This window comes from Myotis yumanensis, unplaced genomic scaffold (assembly GCF_028538775.1).
Source record: "Myotis yumanensis isolate MYYU_CA2020_CCGP unplaced genomic scaffold, mMyoYum1.0.hap1 SCAF_9, whole genome shotgun sequence".
Classification (NCBI taxonomy): domain Eukaryota; kingdom Metazoa; phylum Chordata; class Mammalia; order Chiroptera; family Vespertilionidae; genus Myotis; species Myotis yumanensis.
The window spans coordinates 25,473,136-25,485,395 of NW_027223760.1; the positions used below are offsets into that span (position 1 = coordinate 25,473,136).

General features: G+C 51.8%; 1 protein-coding gene across 2 annotated transcripts in view; it reads right to left on the reverse strand.

Moving 5' to 3' along the window:
• Positions 1 to 12,260, reverse strand: part of PLXNA4 (plexin A4) — a 413,941-nt gene that overhangs the window by 343,868 nt on the left and 57,813 nt on the right. For both annotated transcript variants that reach the window (XM_070423914.1, XM_070423915.1), the window contains exon 2: positions 6,350 to 7,614. In XM_070423914.1, coding sequence (XP_070280015.1) covers positions 6,350 to 7,534 — 1,185 coding nt within the window. In that variant the 5' untranslated portion in view covers positions 7,535 to 7,614. The remainder of the gene's footprint in view (positions 1 to 6,349; positions 7,615 to 12,260) is intronic.

Below are 12,260 nucleotides of genomic sequence, written 5' to 3' on the forward strand. Positions count from 1 at the left end.
GTTTAAGTGTCCTGCAGATAGAAGGTGCTCGGTGTCTATCGTTATTTATGAATGTCTATGTATTTCTCTTTCCATAGGAGTCCCGGCACACTTTATTAAAGGGGATATTATTGTATCACCTCCTTCTTGAAAATGACATGTGTAATTCAAAGCAAAGGGGAAGCTGCTCCCAGCCTAGTGACATCTCAGGGGCTGGGACTGGCTCAGACCCAAGGTCCAACCTCTCAGACCAGGATCCAGGCCAAGACGCCACCCTGTGAGGATGGCTGGAATTGAAGGAAAGGTCAAGAAATGCAATTCTGGACTGTTGCTGATTGAATGAGAGGCTCAACTGCCAATTTGGGGAGGGATCGCACACTGTGTGGGGTGTTTGCACGTGCATGTGTGCAAGTGGGAGAGAGATCTCCTGTATTAGCTGCTGCGTGTGATGTGGAGGTGCGAGGGAGACTAAATCACAGACAGAGAGAGCTAGAGGGAGCCTACGAGATGAGAGTGCACAGAGTATGAGTGTAATGAGACAGTGAAACACAGCAGACAGACAGAAAGGAGAGGGAAGACAGACACCATGAGAAACTGAGTCGGTATCCAGACAGACAGAATGTGTGTACAAACATGAGTGTTTTGTAGGTGTGCACACTTCCATGTCAGGGTTAATGAAGTAGATGTCTCGGCACTGCACGGCCCCACATCCTGACACGTCACTCAGTAAACCTCACACTGAGTTCTCTTGGCAGTTCTCTGTGTTAGCATTCTGCATATGGGATTCCTGGGTCTTGACACTCTCTCTGATGACCCGATGGGCTCCAGGGTGGTATCATGGGAGGACACATCCAGCCGAGGAGGCCAACCTCAAGCCCCTTCCTCTCATTCAGCCCAAGATACCACCCAGGCTGCAGCCACCATCCTGTACCCCAAGGCACCATGCATACTTGCCTGGCATGTGACTTTCACTGCAAATCCTGATGGCCAAACAGGAAGGTGAGTGTGCTTTTCACCTTAATACCTAGGACAGAAGCCATCTCCAAGGGAGAGGGGAAAGATTTGATTCTCTAAAGTATCAGGCTGTGATAAGGTAGCCCCCAAATGCTAAACTGCAAGTCAGGAGTATAGGGGTCAGTGGGCTGTGAGGGGTAAGTGCTTGGGCTGCTGTGAAAGGAGCTTGGTGGCTTGGTGATGTGTGCTCTCACAGGGACCTGAGCATGAAATAGGGCATGCATGTTTAGTGTGCCACAGTGTGAGAGTGTGTGTGTGTGTGTGTGTGTGTGTGTGTGTGTGTGTGTAAATGGAGCAACACATGCGGCCAATGTAGTGGACATAGAAAGGACTGGGGCAGCAGGAGGGGGAGTTCCTGGTCTGTGACAGGACTGTGGCTGAGCAGAAAGAGAAACCTTGCTCAGAGCCATAAACAACAGGATACACCCATCTACTCAGAGCTGCCCTTCCTGCTGACAGGGAAAGAAAACACCCCAAGCAGACTGGCAGAGACCAGCACCCCGAGCCTGGGATGACCGCCTGCCCATTCCGGATGCTCACTCTCGTGGAGTTTCAGGATCCCAGGCGCCAGATGAACCTGAGTGACCGACCAGGCTGGGACGGGGGGCCAGCCTGAGTCCAGGGGGATGACCCTGTCCCCTTCCAGGGCCACTGTGCCTGAGAAACAATAAATATAGGTGTCGGAGTGACAGCACCCATGCATGGGGTTCTTCTCCTTCACTACTCCTCACTGTTGGGCATGAAATGGAGCTCGGGGATCAGCATAAAGAGCTCAGCCCCTGTGCCTCTGAGCACCTGGTGGGACTGGCTGGGCTGGCAGGCAACCTCCAAAGTCAGATAGGCACTCGGTCTCACAGTGGTTTCCCACAGGTAGAAAGGTGAGAGGCTTTTCTAGTTCTTGCAGTGTGGGGAGCCCCATAGGCACTTAATTCTCTAGTGCCCAGGGTTGCAAATGCCCTGCGATGCCCAGGCAGTGAACTGGCCCACCCGGGGTGCCACCGGTGGGAAACCACTGAGTAACACCGGTGAGAAAAGCAGCCGGCTGAGAATTAGGATGGACAGCAGGTTCTCGTCTACCAATTACATGACCGTGAGTGAAGGACGTGACTTCTCTGTTGCTCCATTGCCTCACCTGGAGAGGAAGGCTGCCTTTTCTACCATCCTGAGCACTACTGAGAGGACGAAGGAGGTGATGAACCCCTTTGTAAACATCAAGCACCATGCACACCCCTGCAGTGGGATTATCAGGCTGCCACTCTCTGCTTCCACTTACGGGGCTTGGCAGGAGTGAGGCGAAGATTCTGGATAAGAGTTTCTGCCCCCAAAGACCTACATTTTTGGTTAGAAGGTCACTCTAAGTGCAAGTCTTGAGGGGAAGATTAAGAAGCTGGTTTTTGCATCATCCAGCCTCATCTGCATGACATCACTCACTCCCAGGACCACAGTCATTGTTCCCACCACATAGACCATGACAACCTGCGTGGGTGCATCTCAGTCTTAGACTCTTGGGCTCCTGGAGACCAATATCATTTCATGATTCCTGGCATCCACCAGGTATGAGTACATGGCCAAAGGCCTAATAAATGCTTCGTCCCCTCATCCATTCATTCATCCATTTGGAGACTGAGGCTGGTTTTCTGTGAGGTTATCACAGAAGGCTGGGAAAAGGTTGAGGAGGAACAGATAGCCATGCCTGGGGGACTTTGGGATGCCCAGCCACGTGGCCCATGTGGTAAGCAATTACCTTGGCCCAGCCTGGCTGCCAACTCCAGGTCAGGGGTGTCAGAGCTCCCCAGAAAGCTCTGGGAGCTGTACCCTTGGCTTGTTTGGGGTCCTGGCACATGACAGAAGCTACGGGCTAGGTATGGGCTCCTCACCCCAAAGGTCCCCCACAGGACCAAGAAACACGGGTCTGCTTCCCCAGCCTCTACACCCAACGCCCACTCAGGGATTTGCTTTGGCAGCAGGCACTGACATTCAAAGTGACAGTCCCAGGAGGAGGCCCCGCCCTTAACTCAGAGGTGGGCTCAGCCAGCCTTCCTGATTCACCTGAAATAAAAACAGGGAGCTCTCTGGGCACCTGCAGAACGAGGCTCTAGCCTCACAGTCCATGGATTCTCTTAGGCCTGGTCCCCAGGCTGTGGCCCACCACACAGCTCCAAGAATGCCCCATGGCATGGCAGGCCAAGCCACACAGGTATTCTCTCCCAGCTCCACCCATCATCCCTGCACATAATCAAAGGGCAGTGGAGACCTAGTGAAGGGTTGAGGGGCCCCGGGGCTTACACTGCTCTCTGCTCTGAGCTTTGGAGGCATGATTTCAGGGGAAGGAGTGTGGGTCCCAGGAAATGGGAGGGATCAGAAGAGCCTGAAGGACATCCCAGGGAACACATTCTAGCTTAGGGAACTCTAACAACAGGAGCACAGGGGGCGGGAAGGGGCGGGGGAATGAACCACTAATCACACCCCCTTTGCAAGTTCTGAGTTGTGACTATGATAAAACCCACAGGAGACCCCGACCTTGCAAAACACAAGTCCTAAAAGCCAACCTCCAGGGCCATCCTTCTACTGCTGAGCCGCCACTGGAGGAGGCCATCAGAGATGGGCTCCATTTTGCAAGCCTCGAGGGAATCTTGGACTGGGAGACAAAGAAACTCCAGGGTCCACCTCATCCATCCCTGCCTCCTGGCAGGAGGGGAAAGGAGGAGGGACCTAACAGCTGCGGGGATGGGTGAAGGAAAGGCTGTGTTTGCCAACAGTGTGCCGACAAGGGTTCCTCAGTGGGACGCTGGGGAGCCTGGCCTGGCTGGTGGCACGTGAAACATGTGTGGTCTCCGCTGAGGCCAAATGAATTGCAGCTGAGCGCTCCAGAGCAAGGTAACCTGAGGATTGGCCGAATCAAAAGAAACTGATACTGCACGTTAAAAGCCGGCGTGACCTTTCAGACTGGCTGGGGAGACAGCCCGGCCCTGTGTGCAGTTTCTGGCCTCCTCCTTTCTGCTCTCAGCCCTGAACTTGCCTCTTACTTGAAAGGGCTAATTAAAGCCAAAGAAAAATCAAAAGCCTGTTATCTGGCTCCATTACTCCAGTCCTGGCATTAGCCTGTCTTGCAAAGCTGTTTCCCTCTGTTCTCTCCAAGGCCACCGTGCGGTGTTGGGACCTGCAGCTCTGCAGACATCCATGATGAACTTGACTTTTTATATTGTGGCAGGGAGCAAGGGTGGGGCACACTCCTGCCCATGGGCAGCCAGGCTGACCCCTGCAGCTGGTTTTACTACCCAAAAGACAGTTTAAGCAAGTTCTTTACAAACGAACGTCTACAGAAAAAATAGCCAAGCCCTCTGACCTCAAAAGAACTAGTTTAGTAAGCACACAGCATAAATGTACCATTTTCTAACCTAGGACACATGTTTGCATGCTCATGAGGGTATTTATTGTATATGTGCACACATGTGTTTGTACATATGTGTCCACATGGATATGTGCAAATGTGGTGCTAAGAGAGGAAAGAGGATCATCCTCAAGGGTCTGCCATTCCCCCGCAAGATGTCTGACCTTGGACAATTCATTAACTTGGTTGGGCTGTGGAATGAAAGTTTAGACTACAGGATCTCTAAGATCCGTGTCCATGCCAACATTCTAATGCATCTCCCGGGAACTATGTTTGAGTGTGTAATAAACTTATACACAGCCAAGCATCTGGACTGTCATTCATTGCCCTCATTTGGGAGCAGTCCAGGCCCCCCAAGTTCATAAGCCTGTTTTACAGACTCTCCTGAGTGGGTTACCTAGTGCCCCAAACCAGAGAATCCAAAGGATATGTCACCTGCTAGGGCTCAGCAGATACAGAAGGGTCCACTCGATTCTCTGGCCTGGCCATGACTGTCAATTGTTGCTGCCTTCTTTTGCCCATAGTACCTCTCCCATTTCCTTTGTGACACTAGGGGTGTCCTGGATTTCAGGGCCTCCAAGGAGGAATGGCATCTTTTAGTTTCAGCCCAGGCACCTGGAAAACTCACCGCTGGAAAGCAGTCTAAGCCTAAATGTTAGGGCACCAAAGGCCAAATTTTGCCAAGTTCTTCCTTTCTCCTCCCTCTCCTCTACCCACCCCAAATCCCAATCACTAGAGACACATACTGGATGGAGTGGGTACCCGTGCCCTCTGAGATCAGCTTGGCAAGTGGTATGAAGGGGAACTTAACTTTTAAATAAACCCAAATGCATTTCCTAATACGGAATTTCACCACGGTTTGACTAGACATCAGGATCACACTGATGCAAACGCACACTTCCACCTGATGTGTGAACTTTCCTTTCCTCATTAAGATTACAGGTTAGATTTTCTCCAACTAGGCTCATAACTTTTTAATGGGACCATAAAGAGAAAAATGGAAAGGAGAGTGATAGGGGGCATAGGTGATGTCAATAGCTGAGCCATCCAACTCAGTTGAAGAATGATTTAGAAAAACATTGGACCATTGGAAAGGTGAACAGAAGTCGAGCCACAGAAAGACAGATGCTTTTCATGTTGGGTCACAAGTGGGTGAGGCTGTGTCACCAGTTGCCCCTGTGATCACCCAGCAAGGCAGCATCCTGAGGTCCGGTCTGTCCCTCAGGCCCTCAGACCCCAGGACGGCCTCCTACACCAACTGTCCCTTCCCCCTTCCTCCAGTTCCCCCAGCACAACTGTCCCTCAGAGCTCTTCCTGGGCTGCCCCCTGACTTTGTAGCGAGTCTCTTTTGTGGAGCTGTGGGCACTGAAGATGCTTAACAAATACAGTTTTCTCAGCAAGTCCTGCCTTCCCCTTTATGTTCACTGGACTCTCACCCTACTCTGCTCTCATTGTTCATTTTCTAAAGATGTGCCAGGGGCTGAGACCATAGCGCCCTGAAATTCCCCATCCATCTCAAATGCAGAATGACTGACACCATTGCTCCCAGTAATGGTTTATTCTCAGCTCCCAGGAAAATGATTCACTGTCGTGGTTGGTAAGAAAGTGGGCACACACCTTGTCCTACAGTACATGATAACTGGCCTTCAACCATGCCTGGTGCACGTGTTAACATGTAAGTAACATAATCCCGCCTATCCCTAGCACTCCCTCCAATAACCGGTAGAGAAAAGTGCCCTGATAGGAAATCTACATTTTCACTCCAGCTCTGACTTTTATAAGCTCAGTTGCATAGTCATAGCAGGTTTGAGCTGGTGAGGATCTGAGTCCAGTGAGACCCAGATATGGGATATACTTGTCCCATCTGCTAAATGGCCTGGATGATTCATACCCCTCAAAGGCCATAGGCTAGGGTCCTCCCTCCACACCGCATCATCCCAGCCCACAGGCCCTCCCTTGACTCACCGCACTGCTGCAGGGGATGTCCTTCACCTTGAGCCAGGCCAGGTCCAGCGTGCCCTCGCCCCGGTAGCAGGACTGAAGCCGCTCCTTAATGCGGTCATTGATCTGCTTCAAGATGAAGATGCAGAGGGCCGACTCATCCAGGGATTTCATCTTCCTCTTCTGGCCCTTGGAGAAGACAGTGAAGAGGAGGTCGTCCTCTGGACGGACTCCGAGGGTCTGGGCGAGCACGGCGCCGGCTTTGGACAGGTAGGCAGCCTGAAGCAAGCGGTACTCCACGCCACTGCGCTCACAGCCAATGGGCACCTCCACGTAGGAGTTGAAGGCAGTGTCCTCCTTGCAGAGCCTCACGAGCTTGGATGTATAAACCTGCTCCTTTGTGGTGGAGCCCGGGGGAGACACCATCTCAGGCTGAAGGGTCAAAAAGTAGACAAAGTTGCCACTGCTGAAGCCATAGACGTAGTAGATGTCGAAGTCCGGGATGACGGTGAAGGTGTCCGAAGGGATCTTAATCATCGAGGCCACAAACTCATCGTGGAAAACATATGCAAACATGCCGTCCGCTTCTGAGTTCTTAGTCAACTTCCGGCTGGAGATGGTGGGGAAATACTCTGGCTTCCCGTCCACTGCCGTGGCGATGAAGAGCTTATCGTCCAGGTTGCTGTAGGAGACGATCACTCCAAAGACAGAGCCACTCTCATTGACCCCCGACAGGTAGTGCTCCTTCTTGTGGAACGGCTCCCCCAGCTTGAAGAGGTCCTCCAGCCGCAGGAGCTTGCAGATGCCTTGATACAGGCTCCCGCATGCAATCAGCCTGTTCTCCTTGTAGTCTATCAGGAGCATCTTGTTGACATTGTTGGTGGTGGTCAGCGGCTCATTGCATGTCTGGACGATGCGGGGTGGGTAACAATTGGGGTTGTCCTCGTCCGGCCCTGTCTGGTGGGTCACCAAGACCTTCAGGTCGCTGGAGAGCTTGTAGATCCGGTTGACGGCCCCCAGGTAAATGTGCCCTGTCCTCCTGTCCACCACCAGGTGGTTGAAGCCCTCCGCTGGCTCCCCGCGAAATGTCACAAAAGACCGCTTCTGGGGTGGCGGGGGTGGCTGCCGGGGCAGCAGAGTGGAGGAGCCCATCCCCACCATCAGGAGATGGGATAGCAGGCAAGTCCAGCTCCAAGGCATGGCTCTCATTTCAGACGCGGGTCCTCGTGGCACAGGAGCACTGGCGAAGCGTCCTCCTGGGCTGGCCAGGACTCAGGAGTGGAGGGTCCCTGTGAAGAAAAGGAAAGGTGTGATGCTGGATGACAATGACAGTGACTCAGCTTCATCCCATAGCTTGCCAGGGGGATCCCCAAAGTACTCTGCTCAAGCTGAAACAGAGAACTGTACTGGGAGAAGCTAGAGGCCATGGGACATGGTTGCCATGGCTGTGGGACAGTCAGACCTGGTGACAACAGCCACAGGAGAGCATTTCAGCAACAATAATAGTAAAAATAATAGTGATGCTAACAATGATAATAGTGATGAAAACGATGAATGGCCATTGACTGCCGAGTGCCTGACTGTACCGTAACTGTCCAGCACAGTGGTTCTCAACCTTCCTAATGCCACAACCCTTTAATACAGTTCCTCATGTTGAGGTGACCCCCAACCACAAAATTATTTTCGTTGCTACTTCATAACTGTAATTTTGCTACTGTTATGAATCGTAATGTAAATATCTGATATGCAGGATGTATTTTCATTGTTACAAATTGAACATAATTAAAGCACAGTGATTAATCACAAAAACAATATGTAATTATATATGTGTTTTCTGATGGTCTTAGGCGACCCCTGTGAAAGGGTTGTTCGACCCCCAAAGGGGTATCAACCCACAGGTTGAGAACTGCTGGTCCAGCACCTCCCAGAGATAAATCTTAATCTTAAACTGCAAGTTAACAAAACTCTCAGTGCTGAGATCTTCCATCTGCCCCTCCAGATCCTCTCCCCACACTTCTCTGCACCCGGAGGCTGATCTGCATGGAGGTCCAACCACAGGCTCCTTGCCCTTGGGCCTGGCGAGGTGCAGCCAGCGGGGAGCATGGGCAGAAGGCTGGAGGAAGGGGGAGAGGACAGGAGGAGCGGAGGTGGGCTACATGCACTGGCTGGGACCCTTGTCCACAGGTCACACACAGTGCCCTGGTCAGCCTCTCCACCCAGACTCTCTATCTCCAGGTTCGGAGAACCACCGACTTCCCACCCCTGTTTGGTCCTATAGGGGCCTCACTATTTCCACCCCTACCACTGTCCTGCCTCTTAAGAGCCACAATTTTGGCAAGAGCCCTTGTATTAATCTTTGTACGAGCGAGTGAGTTTGCATGTACTGTTGCTTGCCAGGACCCTGACTCGGAGACCTCTGAAGTTAGTGGTATTGTTATTCCCACTTTATAGCTTGGGAAAGTTCTGTAACTGGCAAAGCTAAAAGTGGTAGAGGTAGATTCAAACCTGGCTGTACAAGTCCATGGCAGATTCTCATCTTCACTAGCAAACCATCTCAGGTTAGCCAGACACAGATGGGGATGTACCCTGCTTCCTGTTTGTACACAGCACAATAGTTCAAACAACACTGTCCATTGCCACCTGGCCTTCCAGGTCTGCACCTACTGCAGGGGAAGCTTCTTGTGGTCCCTCCCCCACAACCTGGTGGATGGACGGTGCATACGCCCAAATAAAAAGCCCTTCTCAGTTGCGGGCACATCCCCAATAGGAGATGTGCGGGAGGCGGCTGATCGATGTTTCTCTCTCATCGATGTTTCTGGCTCTCTGTCTCTCTCCCTTCCTCTCTGTAAAAAATCAATAAAAAATATATTTAAAAAAAAAAAAAGCCCTTCTCACACTGGCAGTAGCCAGGTCCTCTGGATACACTGCCCGGCTCTGAGCCTCAGTGTCCTTTTAATGAGACAAACCTTCGTCGCTTCCCACAGTGGACCCTCCTCTGAAAGGTTCTCATGAAAGGGAGTGAACAAATGCTTTAAGGAGTGGTCGGGAGGGATATAAATAAGTAACTCCCCATGGGACAAGACAGCTGTCCATCCTACTGGTCTCGTTGATGCCTACCCGAGATGCTTTCTGCATGTGAGCCCAGAGGACAGCTTCATATTCCTTACAGTTGGGGCAAAATCAGGGCAGGAATGGCCTACATCGTATTTGGGAGGTGTCTCAGTTTGTGGAATTTGTGTTGTTCACACCCAAACATCTCAAAAACAGGTCACAGGAAGAGGTTAACTGTTGAGCAACTGAAACCCCTCCAGCAAAGAAAGAGCATGAGGTTAGATGGAAACTGAGAGAAGAAAGAAGAAGGCAGACTTGACATTGTTAGCTCAAATCCCAGTGAAAACACAGGTCTTCCAAGGAAGTAGAAGAGGACTCTGGCAGACGGTGCACCCCACAATTGACAGCAGTCCTGCATGCCGAGGGCCTTCATTCATCCCTCCATGTGGAAAATGCTTGCTCAGGGCACCCGTGAGACATGCCAGACACCATGGAATCCAAGGACGGCTGAGGCTGGACCGGGCGCCCACCGCAGGAACCAGAGTTACTCAGATGGTGAAGAGCTAAGTGGCAGAACAAGAGTACTTTGGCAGTTTGCATGAAGAAAGTGACTTCTAACATGAGGTGGGGGAGCATGAGAAGGCTGTAGGAGGCCTTGGGAGGGGGTGGCATTGGGGCTGAGCCATGAACTTGGAGAGGACATGCAGAGCTGGAAGGGAAAGGCTGCCCTGGATAGGGGCCAGCATAGCCTATCAAACAGGATGTACACCAGGAAGGGTCTGTCTGGAGAACCCGGTTCCTGAGAATCAGATAGAAACAGGGCTGGAAAGAGAGAGCCACGAGCTTTGTTGGGAATCCCTGCAAGGCTGAGGCTGAAGTGCATGTTATTAAGTAAAGACACTTCAAGGAAAGAGCAAAGGCCCCCAGAAACGAGACTCCACACTCCTCTCCATCTAGTCTCTGCAGAAGGAACTGAGTTTGGAGCTGAGAGCTGTGGGCTCCCTGAGGGCAGGGAGGGCCTGCCTTGCTCACTAGTGTGCCCATAGCCCCCCCCGCCCCCACCCCCCGACCAGCACCTGGCACACAGTGGAAGGTCAAGGACTGGCAGAAAGAGAGGCTGGAAGCAAGGAAGAATGTCACTACCTGTGGACCATTTGCCACACCCAAGGCCCCATGCTGGCACATGGACTACCTCACCTCCTTTAGCTTCACAGCTCTTCACTGGGGTCAATGCTATTTTACCTGCTTCTCAGGTGAGGAACCTTCAGCTCCGCAAAGGCATGTGACTAATAAGTGACAGAGTTTGAATTAAAACCCAGGTTTGTATCACTGCATCTGTCTAGCAACATGCAATTCCAGAGCCCAGCATACAGAGTACTTGGAAGCCTGTTTTAATTCAGATAAATCCCCAAACACAGAAATCCAGGACATCAGCCAGGAGGACCTCCCTGGTGGCTCTGTAGGTGAAAAGCAAAGCCCCTGGGACCCGCAGGGCAGAACCTGGCAGGTAACACCCATCAGGTGGGCCCTGCTGTTTACCTCTAAAAGCCTCAGTGACTGGAAAGCACCTGGCATACATAAGTGCTGAAAAAAAGGATCATTGTTGATGAGATTTAAATAAGAGTAAAGGGATTAGGATTATGATACCGACATGGTGCCTATGTACCATCTCAATTAGAGTTCTGAGGGGTCTGGATGGTTCATCTCATATTGCCTGCGCAAATCCAAGCATCAGAGAAAAATCTAGATTTTTTTTAATCTGAAAGCGATATTCCAGTTTAATTATCCCCAATCCCTGATATTAGAGACAAGGAAGTTGAGATCCAGAGAAATGAATGACTTGCCGAGGTCGCATAGTGAGTTCAAGGTGGGGTGGGCTTAAGCTCAGGTCGCTGGACTCCCTGTCCAGTGCTCCCACGACCCACGGCCTCTCTCCTGACTTTATCTGAACCCACTTTGGCATCTGCTCCATGGCCTTTGGAGGAGCCAGCCCTTTGGGTGCCATCTGCTCTGCTGGCTGGTAGCTCTCAGGACATCGCTGCCAACACCCAAATTACAGCAGGTCCAGGAGCCCTCATTCCCGAGCTGGAGCAGGTGAAGGTCAGGGCTCGACACCAACCCTCGAGAGAGGACTTTCATAGTCCCTATATCAGAAACTGCCAAGCACCCTAGAAAGTGTGCCTGCCACGCCCCTCCTTACTGTACACACTCACAGACCCACAAGCCAATCAGCAATTCTCTGGTTGGTGAGAGGCGAGACGGGGAAGCCTGTAATTATGAATTTACTGAGCAGAAAGGTGCCAGGGCTCATTCTCCATCTTCTATTAGGCACTGAAATGAGACACAGTTATGCATCTCAAACACTTACCGCCCTCATCTGATGCTGAAATCACTGCGCCTGAGAGGGTGGGGGACCCGCAGAAAACAATAACGTGCGATAGGAATAAGCAGCCGCTCATTTCATACACCACGAAAGGGACTGATTAGGAAACAAACAGCAGAGGAATGGAAGAGAAGGAAACAGGCCAGGATGTGAGCTCCAGCCTGCCTCACTGGAGTCCCCACTGGGGATGACCCAGCCTGCGAGTTGTCCTCCCGCCCCAGCTCCAGGCCCCCTAGCAGAGCGGCCAGGCCCAGGCCCCAGCTGCCTGAGGCTGCTCCATCTCACCAAAGCTGGGGCTCCAGGGTGGTTTCCACTCCAGGACACCAATCCTCGTCAGTGGTGACTCGTCCTAGGAAACCCTCAACCCTGCCCTCCAGCTCCCAATTAGCTGGTTTTCAAACAAAGTCTTCAAGGTAGCATTCAGCCCAACCCTTGTTCTTAAGGACAAGCAATGGGACCGAGTCATCTCCAGATTGCCCCTAAAGGACTCACTGAATCAGG